The sequence below is a fragment of the Dromiciops gliroides genome, chromosome 3 (genome assembly GCF_019393635.1).
Source record: "Dromiciops gliroides isolate mDroGli1 chromosome 3, mDroGli1.pri, whole genome shotgun sequence".
NCBI lineage: Eukaryota > Metazoa > Chordata > Mammalia > Microbiotheria > Microbiotheriidae > Dromiciops > Dromiciops gliroides.
Window position 1 is genome coordinate 454,111,771 of NC_057863.1, and position 21,798 is coordinate 454,133,568.

At 36.1% G+C, this 21,798-nt stretch overlaps 2 protein-coding genes across 4 annotated transcripts in view; both read left to right on the top strand.

Annotated features, from left to right (window-relative positions):
* Positions 1–21,798, top strand: part of KCNH7 (potassium voltage-gated channel subfamily H member 7) — a 621,793-nt gene that overhangs the window by 422,238 nt on the left and 177,757 nt on the right. For all 3 annotated transcript variants that reach the window (XM_043991004.1, XM_043991002.1, XM_043991003.1), the window contains one exon: positions 3,031–3,245. In XM_043991004.1, the coding sequence (XP_043846939.1) occupies positions 3,031–3,245 (215 nt within the window). The remainder of the gene's footprint in view (positions 1–3,030; positions 3,246–21,798) is intronic.
* LOC122746157 (folate receptor alpha-like) overlaps positions 17,246–21,798 on the top strand; it is a 31,073-nt gene continuing 26,520 nt past the window's right edge. Inside the window, exon 1 of the mRNA XM_043991623.1 lies at positions 17,246–17,252. Within this exon, the coding sequence (XP_043847558.1) occupies positions 17,246–17,252 (7 nt within the window). The remainder of the gene's footprint in view (positions 17,253–21,798) is intronic.

The window sequence follows — 21,798 nt, forward strand, 5'->3', positions numbered from 1 at the left end:
ATGGATGGGGTGACCACCTGATTATCGAAAGTTCCCTTTGTCATACGGAAAGTTTGAATGAGGTGGTGGACCTGACTTGTGGAGTTATCTCTGTCCCTTGGTGCCAATCAAGCAGCAGTCACACCTAATGGGCCTATCTCCCTTATTTCTTAGGTGTGTCCATCCTGATAGCTAGTTTACCAGTTTAAACTTTAATAGAACCAACCCCTATGTCATTAACATTTTTAGTAATATTAAATTCCATCTTCTAGATCTGAATTTTTGAACTTTGGTTCCATGGATAGATTTTAGGAGTCAATGAATAGGAAAAAATATGCCTTTATTTTCAATAATCTCTTACCATTTCTTTCACTTGTTTAAAAACGTTTTTCTTAAAAGTATGTCAGCCTCCCCAGACTGCCAAAGAGGTCCATGGCACACTCAAAAAAGTCAAAGAATCCCTACTATAATGTTTGATGAACAAATTAAATTTATAGGTGACTATAATCAAAAATCAGTATGTGAGGCACTAAGAATAAACATCTGCAGTAACAAATAGAATTTACTACTGAGGAAAAGACATCTTCCATAAATAATATAGGCCAAACCATCTTTAGCAATAAAAGTGAAGCTTATTTTATTCTAGTCCATGCCTGGAAAACACATAGAAAAAAATAACAAAGCTCAACTCCCTTCTTCACTTATTATAACCATTTCATTTGTGGTGGTTGGGGAACTGGGACCAGTTGTAGAAACAAAATGAAAACATTGACAGTTTCATGCTCCTTTTTACCCATCATATATGAGTCAATTCTATATGGTGCTGTCCTGATTCATATGTACAAGAACCCTTTAGGGAGTTGTTGCCAGACAGTCACTATGATAATTGAAGCTATAGACATTCCACCAAAGAATTTCAATCTATTTAGTAAAAAGAGAATATAATCTTGGACCATCCACCTTCCTATACACACACACACACACACACACACACACTATACTTTTAACATCTAATGGAAATAAATCGGTACTATGTAGTGGAGACTTCTCTAAAGACCATAAGAATGAGGTTACTGTCTAAAGCCTGTCATAAGACTAGATTAATTTGGGACCATTTTCTCCTCTTATTACAATCCTTGTCACATGAATGGAAACAAGAGTCAGGATCTATATGCAAATTAGGACATTCTAGGCAATAAATGCCAGGATATTGCAATAGAATATATCACAGTGACAGACCTGGATGTCCCTGTGAATGAAATTCAGTAAGTGAAGAGTTGTGATTAAGAAGAAACATACTCGGGGCAGCTCGGTGGTACAGTGGATAGAGCACCGGCCCTGGAGTCAGGAGGACCTGAGTTCAGATCCGACCTCAGACACTTAACACTTACCAGCTGTGTGACCCTGGGCAAGTCGCTTAACCCCAATTGCCTCACTAAAAAAAAAAAAAAAAAAAAAAAAAAAAAAAAAGAAGAAGAAACACACTGTTCTGGTTTAATAAACAACTATGTTAAAATTACTTAAACCATTCATAGTTTGATACCTTGCAATTTCATCTGAGTTTATTATGAACTCAATTTACATAGGCTTATAATTTATAGACTATTTTTATTTTGTAACAACATCTACATAGAATTGATTGTTCATTGTGGTCTAAAATATTTGGTCCACAAATTACTATTAGAAACTAAAGTATTTATACAATTACCTACTTGTGCTTAAAATGCATTCAAATCCCCCAAGTTCTGGCATAATTCTTAAAGGAAAAGCTAGTAACATAAAGCAAGATATGCAAGCTAAGAATTATCCTCAAATATATATGTTACAGTTACATTATGAGATTCTATAATGAATATGTGTTCCTAAACACCATTAAGGCAATATTCATGAAAAACCCTTCCTGCCTATTTGCTATTAGAGAAAGATAACAATTGGCATAGAGAGCCTGCCTTTTGCATCAGAAACTTCCATCAGTGACACCTTGGGTAAGCCCCAGAGCAGTAGGTTCTATGCCAGCATAAGGTCTATCTGGCTACACTGGAGAGGAAGAAACAAGTGAGCAATGAGTCAAGGTTCTCTAACAACTTGTCTCTGTGCACAAGAGGGATGAGAGAGAAGGTATTTATGGCGCTTGTAACAAATCCTCCAAGATTACAAAATCTTATCCCCAAGATAAGAAGCTATAGATGACAGCAACATGTATCTAGTTTTCTCAGATGCACGAGTCCTCAAGGAGTTTCAATTTTAAATCAGGATGAAAGCATCACAAAAAGAGAAAAGACAAATGCTACATAGAAGATAGATTTCTCTACTAAAGGGACACCAATTATTCACTCACACACACACACACACACACACACACACGTGCACAATCCTCTACCTCATCTGGACTCAAGCCATCTTGTTAGCCCTTGCCTAATATGAGCTAGCCTGTCCTTTGAAGTATGACGTACTCTTATCAGGAGCACTTTGAAGCCTTGCTCTATGAAAAGCTACAAACATATGAGGTATCCAGCCAACTTATCACTTCTCCTCAGACTGACTGGCGAATTACATCAAATGAACATGGAGGGCACAAAGGTCATGGCATAGTAAGAGTAAAGAAATATAAATCTGACCTGGAGATGTTGCATATGTGGAAAGTCCATAGTTGGTATATCTTTCCCATGGGCAAATTCTTCCTTGAATCATATCCATGATACACATGCATTAGAATGAGAAATTTAGGAGAGCATTTGAATTCAGAATTTGACTGGTAACATCCAGTTGAGTTTTTCTATTTTAGCCCAACCTTTAATAAAGGAAGGCGCTAAACCTGCTATCTGCTATCTAGGTCCAGCCCAGGGCCAAATTCTGGCCCCTGATACATGCAGCATCCAGGATGGCAGAAAGTGACCATAAGCCCTATATTTGAGTAATAATTCATTGAATTTAATCTTATCTGAATTAGGTATATATGTGACATGGCTAAATAGTGTTATCATTTAGAACCATCCATTTCTTCTTCTCTTCCTGATATCACCTACTATATATGCTTTCTAATTTTTTTAGGGCCTTTTAATCATATCAAGTCAAGTCTACTGGGATCCACTTCTGATTCAAATCTCAACAAATACAGCACCATCAACAAGATTCCTCAGCTTACTCTGAATTTTTCAGACGTCAAACCTGAAAAAAAGAACACATCCCCTCCATCTTCTGATAAAACAATAATTGCACCCAAGGTTAAAGATCGAACTCACAATGTGACAGAGAAAGTTACCCAGGTAGGTATGCTTTACAATCAATTTTTATTGAGTCTTTTATTCTTTCTCTTCTTGCATTACTTTGTTGTATGTGAAACACGTTTCTCTCTAATACAGTTAGGATTAGGAGTAGATTCATGCCTTTTATCTATACTCCCTTTTATCTCAAGATACTGGATGGTCCTTTTAACATCACAATAAGTGATTCCTTGTAGTGAGAGTTTATTGATTATAAAACTAACCTGAAAAGGGTTAATTAGGAATTGTGGAGTGTGTTGCTTTGTTTTGTTGTAGTTAATATGGCCTTTATCAAGTTTTGACACATTGTTTTACTCCCAACCATCCTAACAATGGATTCTGTTTTAATATTATAAATTCCTCTACAGAAATCCTACTTAATTAATTAGACAATTGTTTTTGTACCAGACCAATTATTTCCTTGGTGTAGTAAACCCCAAATCAGTTTGGCAACTCATATTCTTAGAGAATTTCTGAGTCCCTAAGAGGTTAAATGATTTCCTCTGGTCCTTGCCTTTTTAAAATTGCTAACATTTCTTTAGTGAAGGAGCAAGGTCTTCATGGGATTTAGAGATTACCTAATCTAACCCTTTCACTTTACTAATGATTAAATTGAGGACCAGTGAAGTTATATGACTTTTTCTAAGGTCACACTGGCTCTAAGTAGCGAAGTCATCATTTGAACCAGGGTCCTCTCACTTCAACTTCAGTGTTCTTCCCTTAAGATTCCTACACATATTGCTCTCTTCTCTGATCTTGGGGCCCATGTTCTAGAAATGCTCCCTTGCATTTCATCATAGTTTCATATGACCTTGTTTAAGGGTACAATAAAAAGCATTGGCTAACAATTGTATGGCATTTACCGTTAAATTCACAAATGCATATTATTTGAGCCTCAAAATATGCTTGTGAGGAGCAAGGATCATCATTCCCATATCATATATGCAGAAAGTGAAACTGAAAGAGGTTGAGAAACTTGTCCATAAGTCTCACATCTAGGAAGCGGTGGAACAAGGACTGGAATCCATTTCCTCAATCTTAGTCATGTGTGGTACAGTGGAAATAGCGGAGAGCCTGGATTCAAAATGTGGCTGCTCCATTTCCTCATTTGTAAAATTAGTTTCAGACCGGATGGCTTTCTAGTTCTAGATTTGTGATTCTGTGCATCTATTTTTCTCCTTTTTTAAGGCTCACACAAAGTGATATTTAATTCCATATATACATCTCTGGGTAAAAAGATCCTTAGTTATCATTTTTGCCACTCTATTATACAGAAGAACCAAGGACATATGGGATGATAGAGTTGAAAGAATGAAAAAAAAGTTAGTTGTTTGCTATCTACTCCATAGTGCTGAAGGTCTTCAGTGGAGGGAAAAATCCCCAGTTAAAATTCTCTCACATCTCAGGGATGGCACAACAAAGCAAATTCATTCCTGAGGCCAATTCATTTCTAGCTAACAGTGTTGGGGCATTATAGGGTTATAGTCAGAAGTGTGCTGGTAAATATTTAATACTAGGAGTGGGGGGCATATACATAGAACACACTTTCAAGCTTAATCTGAATTATTAACATCTTCTCCATCACTTTCTTAAGTCCATAAAATCAATAGGACAATAAATCAAGTCCTGATCTGTAGCATTTGCCAATTCTCAAGACTTACACAGAACATTTAACAATAGGCTCAAGTCTATAATAATTTGTTCTGGGGGCGGCTAGGTGGCACAGTGGATAAAGCAGCGGCCCTGGATTCAGAAGTACCTGAGTTCAAATCCGGCCTCAGACACTTGACACTTACTAGCTGTGTGACTCTGGGCAAGTCACTTAACCCCCATTGCCCCGCCAAAAAAAAAAAAAAAAAAGAATTTGTTCTAGCACATCCCACCTTAGAGCGCTTCTTTTCTATTTTAACTTTCAAATTTCAAAAGTCTTATGTTACAAACTGTATTTTTTTAAAATGTTGTCTTTACTGATACTTTATATAGCCCTAGCCTTTCTATAAACCTAGATTATATCTGTTGTAAATTATAAGGAGTAGTAATAGATGTGGCAGGCGTTTAGATGAGTGGGATAATTGAAATCTATATGAAAAAAACTTCTTGGTGTTTTCTGGTACTTAACAAATAGTTGTATCCTGGTAATGATTCACATCTGATGAGAATTCATCTGTCTTACTAGAGGGAATATAAAAGGATATATTTTAAGAAGTTTTAGTCCAAAAGTTTATTTTCCCACTTGCAAATTTGAGATTTGTAATAAGTAACATTTTTATGTTTAATTTACCGCTTCACCTCAAAATCACTCTGCAGGGGATCTGATCCAACAACCTAGGTTAGAAGAAGGTCTAGACAGAAGTGATGGATGTCCCTACTCCCCACCATCTGCATACTAACACTCTCCTGATATAGATCTTGTCTTGAAGGTAGAAAGATACAAGGTCAGGTCCCACCTCCTATATATTCTTGGCTATATCCTGAGCCAAGTCACTTAACTTATCAGTGTTCTAGGTAAATCTACAAAACTATAACTTGACTCTTTTGTTTGAAGGAGTCATTTTCTATATTAATTAAAACACAGCACCAATATATCCCCTATCCTTTTGTAATTATAAAATATTATTATCTATATATCCAATAAACACATAACCTATAAGACACAAGGTCAATAAACATAAAACCCAAAATATAATATGCAATCCACTTGGTGATTACTTACTCATGACCAGCCCTAAGCCCCTTGTTGACATTACCTCCTGAATTGTACATTCTTCAAATTTGGAATCATAACCTGGAATCATCAGTGCTACTTTTCTATTATCTAGTATAGTTTGTTGCCTAGATAACAAAATGTTTATTGAATAAATCAATCAATCAATGATTAACTTGTGTTGGAAAACAAATTCATACAAAGTATAATAAGATGCAATTTTATATATATATAGATCATTAATAGTTAGGAATTAAGTATTATTATTAATTGAAAGAGAATAACTGAGGCATATAAATTAAATATTAGTCTATCATAGTTGTTATCCCCATCATAAGCAACAAATATTTATGAAGTGGCTATTATGTGCAGGGATCTGGAGTAAGTGCCTTATAAATAAGATAGTATAAAAAACGGGTCCTTGTCCTTAAGAGGTTTATACTCTCATTGAGAAAAGAGATCATATACATTTTTTGGGGCAGGGCAATGAGGGTTAAGTGACTTGCCCAGGGTCATACAGCTAGTAAGTGTCAAGTGTCTAAGGCTGGATTTGAACTCAGGTCCTCCTGAATCCAAGGCCAGTACTTTATCCACTGTGCTACCTAGCTGCCCCTAATCATATACATTTTTTAGAATAATAGTAAAAAGCTATAAAAAGTAGCATGTGCTAAGTACCAAATAACTAGTATATATGATGTTTTATTAGAGCATTTTAGGAAAGTACCTTGCTCATCTTCCTAGTAGACTCCTTAGGTGTTAATTTTAACTAGATAGCTATGTTATAAGTGGAGCTATCACAACTTAAAAGCCCTTTAGAGACAAACAGCAAGCAAAAAAACCAAAACAAACAAACAAAAAACCACCTTATTAAGTATTTACTATTTACCAGATACTTCTAAGTGCTGGGAATACCAACACAAATAGAAATAAAGGCAATCCCTGCTCTCAAGGACTTTACATTCTAATGGGGGAGAACAACCCACAAAAAGGAGCTGGAAAGCATGAGGAAGGTGGGGAGGTCCTCATGGAGAGGCATAGTGTCAAAATCCAAAAAGTCAAAAGCAGAGAAAGTAAGGAAATGAAGGTTAAATGATTTGAGTCTTTCCCCAAAATGGCAGTTCTAATATGAATTCTCTGATGGAAGAAGGGGCTGGCATGGCAGAAGGAAATTTAAACTGAGAAGGCCATAGGTGAGCATGGGTATGTCAAGATGAGGGGTCCCTTGGCCACAGAGGAAAATTCCAGAGGGAGACTGCAACTGAGTCATGGTGGTAAAGTTTGAAGGAGGAAAATAGAGAATTTAATTGAAAGTTACAAAGTTAAAAAGCCAGGAAGTGGCATGTGTATAGGAAGTTAAAGTAATAAGGACTTCACCTAAAGAAGAGTTGGGGGAGAGAGGGATTTTAAACACATCAGGAGAGAATGCCTTTAAACACAATACTAATTTTATGACTGCATTAAAGTAATGAGTAACCAGGGAAATGAGTTTATACTGAATTACAAAGGATAAAAATAAGAACTTCTTGAGAGCTTAGAGGACTATGAAATTTTGAAATTAATTCTATGTAACTCTTTAAAAACTAAAAGAAATTCTCATCCACTTGGGATGGTTTATACATATAACAACTCAGAAGAAGAAAAATGGATCCATTGATCTTCCTGAGACCCTTTCCACCATTCATTTCTATTAGGTAATAATAATAGCTAGCATTTATTTAATGCTATAAGGTTTGCAAAGCACTTTACAATTTTTATCTCATTCAATCCTCACAACAACCCTGGGAGGTAGGTGCTATTGTTATTCCCACATTACCAATGGGGAAATTGAGGCAGACAGAGGTAGAGTGATTTACCCAGGCTTACACAGCTAGTGAGTATCTAAGGATATATTTGAACTCAGGTCTTCTTGACTCCAGGGCCATTAACTCTATCCTCTGCACAATATAGAGTTATGATAGTTCTACCTCTGAGAGTTCTATCATCATTGGACCAAGAGTCCCTAATCACCTTCACTGAAATTAATGTGTGATTTTCACATACCCAGAGAAGTTAGAATAAATACCTGTGTTTTAGCTGAACTCAAAATGTTTGGTAAGATTAAAATGAATGTGTGACTATAGGTATAGAATTGTGGTCAGATGAGTTTCATCAACCATGGTTAAAACTTACTTTTCAAAGTGTTACTAAAAATTGTCTTTAAGTGAGATGCTTTATCACCTAACTTATCTCCTGTTCAAGGCTACTTTCTAGTGTCCTGAGTCATTTTTAGATTAGAAGAGCCAAGAACATTTTTTTTTTGTCAGTGACATGTTATTCATCTTGCCTCAGCCAGAGAAATACATGGCAGAAGGAAGATCTTACAGAATATAGCTTACTGCTTTCCTTTAACCCGACTTTTGTCATAATGCCAGCTTACCACCTCTTTGTTGTCATTCTACTTAGTCCGTTTTCACCAAAATAATTTATTGCCTATGCTTTCAAATAAATTAAGATGCATTGCATTGATTTTGCCATATTATCTAAGGCTTAAGATCTTACCATTACTGCTTTAAATTTATATTATTGTTGTTAAGTTTTTTTATATACGTCTCTCAATATAGTCAATTTCAGCCTTCTAACAAGGAAAACCCGCAGAGATAAAAGATATTATGTCTTCAGATATATTTAGACATTCAAACTGGCCATATAATTAGCACAGTACTTGTCTTTCAGGATGAATGTCACATGCTAAAACTGTTGGTTTTTTATTTTATCAGTTAATATTTATTTAATAAATGAGCAAATATATATACACACACATATCAGATGTTATATGCAAATAACTGGACTAGGCCTTGGGGAATAAACAAAGATGAACTAGATGTGGGCCTGGCATTCAGTGTAGTCAAAAGACAATTAGATTTAGTAGACAGACCTGGAGTTAGAAAAGCTGTTCTTGAATTCTATTCCAGCCTATAACACTTGCTCTCTGGGTAACCATAGACATAATCTTCTATGGACCTCATTTTTTTTCTGTAAATTTGAAGTAATAATGTCTGTAAAATCTACCTTGTGGGTCTTGTTATGAGGATTAAATGACATAATGTGCATAAAATGCTTTCAACCCTTAAAGTATTATGTAAGTGACAATTATTAGTATTACAGCCTAGAAGGGGAGCTATGACATGCATCCAAATAGCCATGATACAAATTATTAACAATAATAGCTAGCGTTTAAAGTGTTCTTTAAGGCTTACAAAGTGCTTTAAAAATATCTCATTTGATCCTCACAACAACCCTGGTCATTAGATGCTGTTATTATCCCAATTTTATAGTTGAGGAGACTGAGACAGACAGAGAGGTTAAGTGACTTGCCCAGGATTATACAGCTAATAAGTATTTAAAATGGGATTTGAACTCAGAACTTCTTGACACCAACACTTTCTCCACTATATGACCTGTATGATTGATCAGTATCTAATAGAGCATCAATGCTGAGATCAGTTGAGTAAGAGATCACTGATAACTTGAAAGTGGAAGGGAGAAGCAGAGATAAGGTCATTGGAGGCATGTTGGAGGAAAGAGCATTTTACTTGCGTTTTTAAGAATAGATAATCAAAATAAATGACATTTCTGTAGGGTTTTAAAGTCTTCAAAGTACTTTGAATATACTAATGAATTTGAGCCTCACAATAACCCTATGAGGTATGTACCACAATTACTATTATCCTTACTTAACAGATGAAGAAGCTGAGGTTCAAATAAGTTAAATAAGTTTCCTACGTTCCCACAGCTAGTAAGCTCCAGAGGCAAGTCTTCAATCTAGGGTTTCTGAGTCCAGGTCCAGCACTCTATCCATTATGCTTTACTTGCTACCTAATAACAAAGGATACAACCAGGCAGAAAAAGGTAGGAGGAATGTCCAAGAAGATATTACAAACAAAGAAAGTAGCACAAGAAGAAAAAAAGCAAAGAGACAGAAGGGGATGGTGTATGTTTGAGGGCTGGCAAATAGTCCAATTTGGCTAGAGTTAAGAGGATGTGAGGGATTATAATGTGAGATAAATTTGGAAAGGTAGGTTGGAGCCAGATTGTGAAAGACATTGAATGTCATGCCAAGGAGCTTAGAAAAGTGGGTGGGGGAAGACACTTCAAGGGTGGCTCAGCAATAGAATGTCAGAATAATGTTAAGCAGCACTGAGAAGGTTGAAATGAAGAGAGCATAGACTGGAGGTGGAGAAACTAATTAATTAGACTATTGCAATAATTTAGGAGTGTTAATGAGAATGTGAATTAGGGTGTTGATAGTGGAAATGGAAAGGAGGGGTATATATAAAAGATTATAGGGACAGTATAGATGGGATTTGATAAAAAGTTATAGAAAAATAAATTGATGCTCATTAACTTCACTTTTTGAAAATACAATATTTGAAAATGCAAAATGACTACAATATGAGTAGAATCTTCGTCAACCTGCTTTGTTGTCTAACCCAATTTAAACATTATACAAGCTTCAACTGAAACAGTACAGATCATCTTGACCTGCCAGAAACAGTGATGTTCACAAATTCTAAATTAAATTTGAAATGCAATATGCAAGTTTAAAAATGCCCCCTGAATATTTCCAATTTAATTTGACATTAGTTTTTGTGTCTATTAGTTTGTTGTCATTTATAGAATTCCTCAAATTGGTTTGAGTGAACCAGAATCTTTTGTGCAATTATTCTTTCCAGCATTCTGTGTTTGGTATATAAGAAGAAAGCTTGGTCAGTGTTCCCTCTTGTCTACACAGTCAAAGAGAATGGAAAACTGAATCATGTTATAAAGATAATTGAGACAAGCATAAACAGCTTTCACTTGAAAGACCCAGATGACCATTCATTCATTCATTCATTCATTCATTCATTCATTCATTTGTTCACTCTCTAAATATTTTAAGGATCTCCAGGGGATTCCAATTTTTATGTTGAACAAGTACCCTTCTCTCAAAGTGTGCACATATTTTGGACTTGAATTATATGAATAGTTACTTTGTTTTATATATATACACACATACACATATATATATATACATATAAATGTATGTATATATACACACATCAACATAACCAATAGATTTGCTAATACTAAAAAATATGGATATAATTATTTCTTTAACAAGTAATTTTTCCTCTCCCCCCCATTTTAAAGTTGTTTTTAAGTTCATTTTTTCTTATCATGTAAGGATTAAAATCTTATCATTTAGCACTCAAAATTATAAAAGGTGATGGGGTTTTGTTTTTGTTTGTAGTATATATCCTCTTTTTTTTTTGGTGGGGCGATGAGGGTTAAGTGACTTGCCCAGGGTCACACAGCTAGTCTCAAGTGTCTGAGGCCAGATTTGAACTCAGGTCCTCCTGAATCCAGGGCCAGTACCCTATCCATTGCACCAACTAGCTGTTCTTAGCCATATTGCAATGGGCTCAATAAATCATGGACAAATATAAGGACAAGATTTGGGGAGGCCAGGTTTAAACTCAGTAAGATGGGTCTTTCTGACTCTAGGACTAACACTCTACCCACTGCACCGCCTAGTAATTTTTTCTATCTTTTTTACTTTAAGAACTAACTGGGGTGTGAGGGGAGGAGGACAGCTAGGTGATGCAGCAGATAAAGCACCAGCCCTGGGTTCAGGAGGACCTGAGTTCAAATAAAAAGAACTTACTACAAGCATGCTACAGGAACAACTATTGTTATATATCAGAGTAGAATTTATTTTCTATTTGATTAAAATTTACTTTATTAGATAGAAAACAGTCATTTTTCTAGATAAAAGAAACTGCCAGTATTTCATTCTAAATCCCTCCTGGTGGTTCTTTCCCATCTCCAAGTTCTCCATGCCCTCCTTGCTAGCTTTGGACCTTTTTACTCCTCTCTAGAAAAGATAAATTACCTCTGTGGACTCTTGACTTTCAGCTTTGGTGACTTTCCTGTTCACTCACCTGGATCAAATCTTAGACCTGTGTCCTCCTATTCCTTACCCCTTTAGGCATACTTTCTATCAAGCATATGGCGCCATTACTAGTCTTCAGTACTCTTTGTCCCCTTTTCATTCCCTTGGCCAGACTTTCTTATCTCATTCCAGGACAGAAAACAAATTCCTATTCACCTTTCACATATTCACTCTATTCCCATCCCCTCTGATTCTGAACACTAAAATTTAGCAGCAGTTGGATCAGAACTGGGAATAGTTTGGGGCGTCTTCAAGACATTTTAAGAAATGTACAAATCTCACCAAAAGTTTATAGAGTACCCATCTCTGACAACAAGAATAATAATAATAGTATTAATTGCTAGCATTCATATACTACCTCAAAGTTTATAAATCACTTTACTCATTGTATCCTCAGAACAACCTTGTGAAGTAGAAGCTATTATTATCCCCATTCTACAGATGAGGAAATGAAGGCTAAAATTGGTTAAGCAACTTGCAGTTAGTAAATGTAGGAAGCAATATTTGAATTCAGGTCTTCCAGACTCCAAGTTTCATATTCTACCTAGTATACTACCTAACTGACTCTCTACCTATAACCAACACAGTGAGGTATAAGGTAAGGAAAGGGCCTCCCAGGGTTTCCTGTGTAATCAAGATATTTGTTTAATGAATCTTCACACCTCAGGATTCCCCAAAGCATAGGCCAAAGTGGCCTATATATCATTCCACTCCTCAGAACAGGCTACATCCTGGATCACCTCTTTCCTCACAGTGAATAACGCCTATTTAAAAACAGAAAGAGACTCTTCCAGGAGCTAAGGAGTCTTTGGGAGGTATACTAAATCCCTTCTTCCCTTGACTTATCTCCAGTCACATCTCACTCAATTTCAATCATGGATTATTCCCACTAGCCACCTCTTGCACTGCTAGGCTATTGAACAGTACTGATGAAAGTAATAATACTGTGCTAATTGGGCCAACTACAAATTTATGTCATCTAATCTCAATCTGGTCCTCACTGCAGGAGGCAATCCTCCTCCTCCCTACTTGATGTTCTGTCCCACTCATCACAATGGCTATTCAAAACCTATTCTCTTCTCAAGCTTCCCACCATACCCTCTACCCAACTCTCTCAGCTGAAGTTCTTCACTTATCCTTAACCCCCCCCAAAAAACCCAATCATTTGCCAAGCTCATTCCTTCCTTCTCACTCACTCTCTAATATAAATTCCCATTATCTCTTCCTTCACCCCATTTTCTAATAAAGACATAGCCCTTCTCATTGCTAAGACCACCTCCTATACATATGCCCTTGATCCCATTCTCTCAATAAAGTATTTTCTAACAAATTGTTCTCACTATCATCCTCTCTCTAATCTTGGATCTCTACCTACTACTTCCTCTTTACTGCATACATACATGACCAAATCTCTCCATCCTTAAAAAAAAAAATACCCTCTCACTTGATTCTTCCATGACTTCAAGGAAAACTACTTTAAGAAGCCATTTGTGGGGCAGCTAGGTGGCCCCCAGATAAAGCACCAGTCCTGAATTCAGGAGGACCGGAGTTCAAATCTGGCCTCAGATACTTGGTACTTACTGGCTGTGTGACCCTGAGCAAGTCACTTAACCCCCATAGCCCTGCAAAAAAAAAAATCCATTTGCATTTGGTGCCGCCATTTTCTCTCATTTCATTCTCTTCAAAACCCTCTCCAATATGTCTTTCACCCTCATTAAATTAAGACTGCTCTCTCCAGTTACCAATGATTACTTAATCTTCAAATCTAATGAATTGTTCTCAATTCTCATCCTTCTTTAACTTTCAAAAGTATCTAACACTATTTGACCATCCTCTCTCCATATGGTTATTCTCAGGATTTCTATGACACTGCTTTCTTAAGTCTCTCTTTCTACTTGTCTAATTGCTCCTTTTCAGTCTATTTTACTATATCTTTACCCATGTCATGCTCATTAACTGTGGGTGACATCAAGGCTATGGCCCAGGTCCTCTTCTCTTCTTTTTCTGTTCTTTCTCATTGACTCTGATGGGTTGAATTATCATCTCCATCTAGATGAGTCCCAGATCCATCTATCCCTAGTTTCTCTGCTTAGCTCTCACCCTGCATCACTAACTGCCTATTATTAATTTTTAACTGAAATGTCCCATAGGCATTTCCAAAACAGAAATTATATTTTCAAAAAAAACCTGCCCTTCTTCAGAATTTTACTAGTATTATTCAGAGTACCACCATCTAGTGACCCAAGTTAGAAATCTAATTGTCATCCTAGAGTCCCCACTATCACTCCCCACCAAGTAACCAATTGGTTTAGTCCATTTCTCCTCACTCACATAATCATCAATTCAGGCCCTTCCTTGTCTCTTTCCTATATTATTGCAATAGCTTTTTCATTGACTGCCCCAAGTCTCTTTCCTACACACAGCTGCCAAAATAATCTAAAAATTCAGATTTTTACTGATTGAAAAAATCTGATTTTATGAAATTATGAAGTGTGAACAACATGAAATATGAAGAATTTCATATGAAATATGAAAAATAAAATCATTTTACTAGCTATAAAGAGGAGAATGTTGAGAGAGACTTGAGCCAATGAGAACAGTTAGAAAGTTATTGCCATAGACTAGGTATGAGAAGTGAAGAGGATCTGAACTAGGGTGAAAGATGGGGACATAAATGAGAGCTATTGTGAAGGTTAGAAACAATAAGATTTGGCAACTAGTTGGATATGTGGTGTGAGTGACAATGAGGCATCTAGGATAACACTAATGTGAACCTGGGTGACAGGTGAATAGTGGTACCCTTGAAAGTAATAGTAAAATTTGTGTGTGTGTGTGTGTGTGTGTGTTTAATGTACATGTGAGGGCCTACTGCTCAAAAAAACAAAACACTTGAACTGTATGAGGAATTTCCACTGTTGATGCCTAGTTTCTACATACTATCATAGCTCCTACTAGGACAGAGGCAGTTTGGCAAATTGGCTTGGAGTAAGGAAGCACTGAGTTCAAAATTGGCTTCTGATAATTATCTAGCTCTGTGATCACATAAAAGTAATTTTGAAGTCTCTGTGCCTTAAAGAAATCCCTAGGCTGCATCTAATAACCCATTATTAAGTTGAATTTGGTTAGAGGGGTTCCCCACATTGTGAGTTCCCTCCACTGACAAATTCACAAATCCTTCTGTGAGACTAGCTAAAGCTTGGAGTTGGATTTACAACTCAATAGGGTCCTTCTGGGCATTAAAAAGATAGGAACAAGAATGATTTCAGGCTATTTTAGACATCTAGAATATATTGTTGAAATGCTCCATATGTTTCCTCTTTGTTTAAGTTATGATAGGAGTTCTGAGGACATCACTTGTACAGATTGTCTTCAGAAATGCCATATTTGGATGCCTACCACTAATTTTAAAACATTGTGGTAGAGAGGGTAAAAACTCTGTGCACTCCTTGAATGGCTGCTTCTCCCCTTAGAGACACCTTACTTTATTCTGTGGCTCTTGAAAGACCTTTTTTAAAAAAGTTAAGAGAAACCAGGAGAGAAACAGATGCTTTGGTTCCTATTTCATTTCCATTCTGTGAACCTCTCCAGCACATCAAGCTGCCAAGAAAAGAATGATTATATAATCTACAGATGAATTGAAGCTTGAACTGACAGTAGTTTCTCTTGGATTCTTCTGCCTTTAATAGAATGTGAAGCTTCCCATGATCGGTAGGCATCTTAGCAGTTGTGTCAGACTTTTCATTCCAACAACTTAAAAATGTCTCTGTCAAAGTTGGTTACTCCATTACTCTAAATAAAATATCCATCCACAGTCCCCAAGTTTAAGTTATTCTTTCCTTTTATGAGTTTCCTTAGACTTTCTTAGAATTATAAATTATAGAGGAGGTGCTCTTATACATTGGTAAAGGGACTTTCCCCACCCAGCAGTTTCCTATACCACTGAAATCACCATTCTGATCCCTATTACTTTCTTGGGATTATGGGATCATATATTTAGTGTATGTAAGAACTTGTAGACCAATAACTTTGTTACACATGAGGTAACTGAGAGCCAAGGGAGTCAAGTAACTTATCCAAGGTCACACGAGTAGTAGGAAACAGAGGTGGAATTTGAACCCAAGTCCTTTGACTCCAAATATAATGCTCATTTCCTTTCTACCACACTACCTCCTCTATTTAGCTATATGATTTAATATTGTTCAAAACTTAGTTGCATAAAAATTTATATATTTGTTCTTCATCTCTTCTGATAGTCATCACACACACACACACACACACACACACAAACTTAGCTCCTTTGATTACAACAGGTTCAAATGTATACTTGGTATTTATCAGGGAACATTACCTTCCTATTTTATAAAGAACATTATGTTAACCACTACAAGATATATAAAGTTGATGGCTGCTTAGAGCATTGTGCTGAATTCAACAAGATAAAATTTAAAAGGAATGAATTTAAAGTCTTAAACATGGTTTAAAAACTAACCTTGCAAGTACAGGAAGACATCCTTACACTGTGATTCAGCTGAAGAAGATCTGAGGGTTTTAGCAGAATGCAAGCTCAATAAAAGCCACTGATGCGATGTGGTGTTCACAAAAGCTAATGGGATCTTGAACTATTTTAAGAGAGGCAGAATTTCCAAAGATGAAGTGATAGTCCTTCTCTACTTTGCCCAGACTATGGTGGTCACTTCTGGGTACCAGAGATGACCACACAATGAGCACACAAGAGGGCCATTGAAAAAACAGAAAGAATAATGATGAAGGAGCTAGTATAGTTAATGGCATTGAGTCCATGTCATACAAGGATTTGTTGGAAAAACAGGGGATTTTTAGCAGAACAGAAAACCTGAGGGAGACACAATAAATGTCTTCAAGTATTTAAAGAACTAATATAAGAGAGAGGCATTAATTTGTTCTGTTCAGGTCAAGAGAACACCATAAGAAGCAGTAAATTTGAAAATTGGCAAATAGACAAATTTAGGTTTGATGTTAGGGAAAACCTCTTAACAATTGGACCTGCCCCAACTGGAATAGACTGCCTCTCCCCTTATTGAATATATTTAGTATGTAATATTGTAATCAAAGGCTAGATGAGCATTGCTTGGTATCTTATAGTAAGGATTCCTTTTTGAACGTGGGTAGAATAATCAGGCAACAAGCCTTTATTGAGATGACTATGTGCCAGGTACTTTGCTAAGAGCTGGAACAAAGGAACAACAACAAAAAGGTGGGAAAAGCAGTCTCTCCTCTTAAGGGAGATATTATACAAATGGGACAGACATGAAATAAAAAGTATGTACATAAAAGGTATGCAAATTGAACATGGAAGGTAATCTCAGAGAGAGGAGACTCTTGGAAAAGTCTTCTGCAGGAGGTAGGATTTGAGCTGAATCTTGAAGGAAGCCCTAGAAGCAAGGAATTGGGATGAAAAAGAATGGGGGTTTTCTTGGTAAAAGTACTAAAGTAGTTTGCCATTTCCTTCTCTAGCCCATTTTACAGAAAAAGAAACAGAGGCAAACAGGGTTAAGTGACTTGCCCAGAGTCACACAGCTAAGAAGTATCTGAGGCTAGATTTGAAATCAGCTGAATCTTCCTGACTTCAGGCCTGGCACCCTATTCACTGTACCACTGAACTTCCCAAGAGATAATTCATGATATTCAAAAAAGCAGTTCTAATTGAATAATGAAGTTGGAAACCTGTATCTGGGGAGTTTTTAGAAGCATTATAAGAATCAAGGAGGTGGAGGCACCTATTGTAGACAACGTTCTCAAGAGACTTAGCTAAGACGAGAAATATAGAATGATAGTGTGGATAGTTGGATCAAGTGCAAGTTTTTTAAAGATGGGAACATGATAGAAGTGTTGTAGACAACCAGGAAGGAGCTAGTAGATAGGGAGAAATTGAAGATTAGAAAAATGGTGAGGATTATAGTGGGGACAATCTGTTGGAGAAGATGAAAGAGGATAAGAGCAAAAGTATATTTAGAGGGCTTAGCTTTGGAAAGGAGAATGGCAACTTCCTCCTGTGATAGGGAGAGATAGTAGAGAAGGACGTCTGAGTAATGTGAAAAGAAGGAAGACAGAACTTTTGACAAATGACTGGCAAAGTTGCCTCTAAATCTCAATTCAATGATTCTTTGATGATATAATCCTTGACTCCATGGAATTTTCAGACTAATAGGGAGCTATAGCACACATATAAATAACTATGATATAAATTATTACACAATAAATTTGTAACAGAGATGTACCCTAAGTTTTATTATATGTGAGTTAGAAGAGAGAAAAGGTCATTTGCAAATGAAGGAAAACCAGTGGAAGAGTTACATGCTATTTGAGTTGGTCATTAAAGTATGATAGGAATTAAGGGAGAGATGGAACATTGTTGAGAGATTGTTCCAAGAGTGAGGAATAATGTGGGGGAAAAAAGCATGAAGGCAATATTCTTTTAAAAAGAAAAAAAAACCTTTGAAAGACTTAAGAACTCTGATCGATATAATGGCTAATCCTGATTCCAAAGTTATGATGATGGTCATGCCACCTGCTTACTGACAGAGAGGTAATAGATTAAAGATGAAAAATGAGACATTTCTTTTTGGACATGGATAATATAGGAATTTGTTTCCTTAATTATACATAATCATTTTAATGGTTTTGTTTTTCTTTTCAATTGGGTAGAGGGGAAATGCAGAAAAGAGGAGAAATTTGGAAGGTACCTACCAAGAAAAATTAAAATAAAATAGAAGAAAGTCCTAAAGAAAACATAAACTTCAAAGACAGCTTTGGAATTTGAATGAAATATATACTTTTTTTAAAAAAAGCTTTACATAATAGATTTACAGTTGCTTGGACAGTCATCAGAAACATATATGGAAATGCTGGCTTTATTTTTTAATTATTATTTTTGTTTTTTAGTTTTTCTTCATATTTTCTGTTTCTTATACCACCATGTATTCTTCCCTTTCCCTGAGAGCCACCCCATATGAAAAATAGTATTTTTTAGAGAGGAAAAAAATAGTCAGCACAATTGATTGATATCTTGAAAAAGTTTGAAAACATGCAATGTATAGCACCTGTGGACCTCTCACCTCCACAAAGGCATAGGTTGGGGTCTCTTTTTATATTTTTTCATTCAAGTGAGTCCCCCTTAATCATTATAATTTTGTTACATTTACTTTCCTTTGGTGTGTCATTCTTTCCATCTAGTCTAGTCACTGTGTATATTGTTTTCTCGGCTCTGTTTACTTCATTCACTCTGCATCAATTCATGTAGTTCTTTCCATGTTTCTCTGTATTTATCACACTCATCATTTCTAGAGGTACAATAGTATTCCATTACATTCATGTACCACAATTTGTTTAACCATTCTCCAATTGGTAGACATTTACTTTGTTTCCAATTCTTAGCTATCACCAAAAAAAAAAAAAAACTGCTACATATGGATTATATGGGGACTTTGTTCTTATAAATGATTTCCTTAGGGTATAAGCCCAATAGTGAAGTCTCTTGGTTCAGAGTATATGGACATTTTAATCACTTTATTTGCATATTTCAAAATTATTTTCCAAAATGCTTACACCATTTCATAATTCCACCAACAATGCATAAGCATGCTTAACTTTCTACAACCCCTCCAACATTGACTGTTAAAATTTTTGTCATTTTTGCCAATTTTCAGAATAACAGGTGAAGCCTCAGGTTGTTTTAATTTCCATCTTTCTTATTATTAATGATTTGGAGACTTTTTTCATGCAGTTGTAAGGAAATGTTCACTAAATATTTAGCATTTGTCAAGTTCAGAAAAATAAACAAAATCATGGAAGCAAAAAAGTAAACAATATGTCCAGAGGGCAAGTTCTCCAGCCTAGCTGGAGCCAAACTCAGATGTGCCATTGAATAGTTTTTAACTAGATCTATTCGTATGCAATATAGATCTATCAGAGGTGCTAGAGAGATGGTTTAGAAGAGAGTAAAGGCAGAAAGACCTGTTAGGAGATTGTCATAGTCTCCAAGCAGGTGCAAAGAAAGAGAAGAAAGTAGATATGAGAGTTGGCAGTTCAATATTGGAGAGTTTCTTTTCCATTCAACACAAAGTCTAAATTCAAAGCAAAAAATTATCTTAATATAACTAAAGACATGACATAGAACTATGTGGAGATACTGCATAGACCAAGGAAAGAGTCAGCATGGTATTGTAGGTAAAGTCCTGAACGTGAAGCCAGGAAGACTTATTTGAATTTGGATCCTCTCTCTGACAACTACCAGCTAAGTGACCCTGGGCAAGTCCCTTAACCTCTCTGAATCTCAGCTTGTACATCTGTGATCTCTTAAGAACCCTTCCAACTCTAAATCTAAGATTTCAATTCTGAAACTTTATTCAATCAAAGCCACTAATTATCAGCAACTCTCCTGAAGACTTTTATATATGAAGAGGTAGAAACTCTTGGTTCAAAATGAAGCCATCATATGGTAATGAATAATAACAAGAACAAGAACAAGAATTTATATAGAACTTTAAGGCTTGCAAAGACCTTTACAAATATCTCATCTTATCCTCAAAACAACCCTGGGAGGTAGATATTATTATTATCCCTATTTTATGGAAACACAATTGAGTTTGAGACTTGCCCAGGGTCACCCAACTGGTAAGTGTCAGAGTCTGTATTTGAACTCAGGTCTTCCTGACTCCAGGTCCAATGCTCTATTTATTGTATGACCCAGATGCCTACCATGGGTGGATTTAAATGAACTGATTCTTTCCCTGTCAAAACTCTGCTAAAGCATCACTACTCTACTTCCTCATCCTCGCACAAGTTAACCCCTGGCTATGCCAATGGAGAGTAATACTGATACCAAGGACATGATCATGTACCTAAAGAATTGTGTTTACTGTTATCATAATCAGTTTCAGCCATTGGGTTCAAAAACAGAATATGGTTTCTCAATCACTACAGCTCCAGGCATTTTCAGGTACAACAGGTGAAATTCAACCTGCCAATAACTTTGCTTTTATTTTGCTGACACTTGGCAATCAGGTGTTCCAGAATCCCTTCCTATAACATGGAAAATCTCTATTTTTTTTTTGCTTAATTAGATACAGGGGAAAATTTCTTGATTGAGCTGTAAATGTTAGAAGGCCTGATTTTTGTCAATTTCTTTTTCAGTTTCCTAAAGTTTTCTAGTTATCAAAAAGGGCATGAACCAATAAAATCTTCTGTACTTTGACTGGAGCACATGACATGGACTACTTAAACCAGTCTTTGAGCCTGTTTCAACCAATGAACCAAATAGGACTGACAAAGTAAGGTTTGAAATAGGACTCTAGGAACACAATTCCCAGTCCTTTCTAAGAGAGAACAGAATTCAGAACTTAGAAAAGTTAGAACCTCTGTTGTACTATTGTCAAAAAGAATAAAGTTTCAAAAGTGTCCTTTGGAAATCAGTACTATTCTTAAATATCATAATGATAACAATATTTATATAGTGCTTACCTTCTTTCTCACTCCTGGTGGAGGAAAGCTAAGTATTATATGGAAATACTCTGACCTAAACTGAGAGAAATTGGACTGGGCTATCAGGGCTTTATACTTATTATTTCACTGGATCCTCACAATGACCCTGGGAGGTAGGTGCTATTATTATTTCTACTTTACAAATGAGGAAACTGAGGCAAACAGAGGTTAAGTGATTTGCCCAGGGTTACAAACCTAGTAAGTATCTGAGGTCAGATTTGAACTCAGCTCTTCCTGGGTTCCGTATAATTAGGACTCCACTCCATCTACCCAAATATTTCCCACTACTCCTCAACATGAATACTCAGTTCTAGTCAGGCTTGTTTGGGTGATGTCACCATCCCATGCTCAATCATCAACCT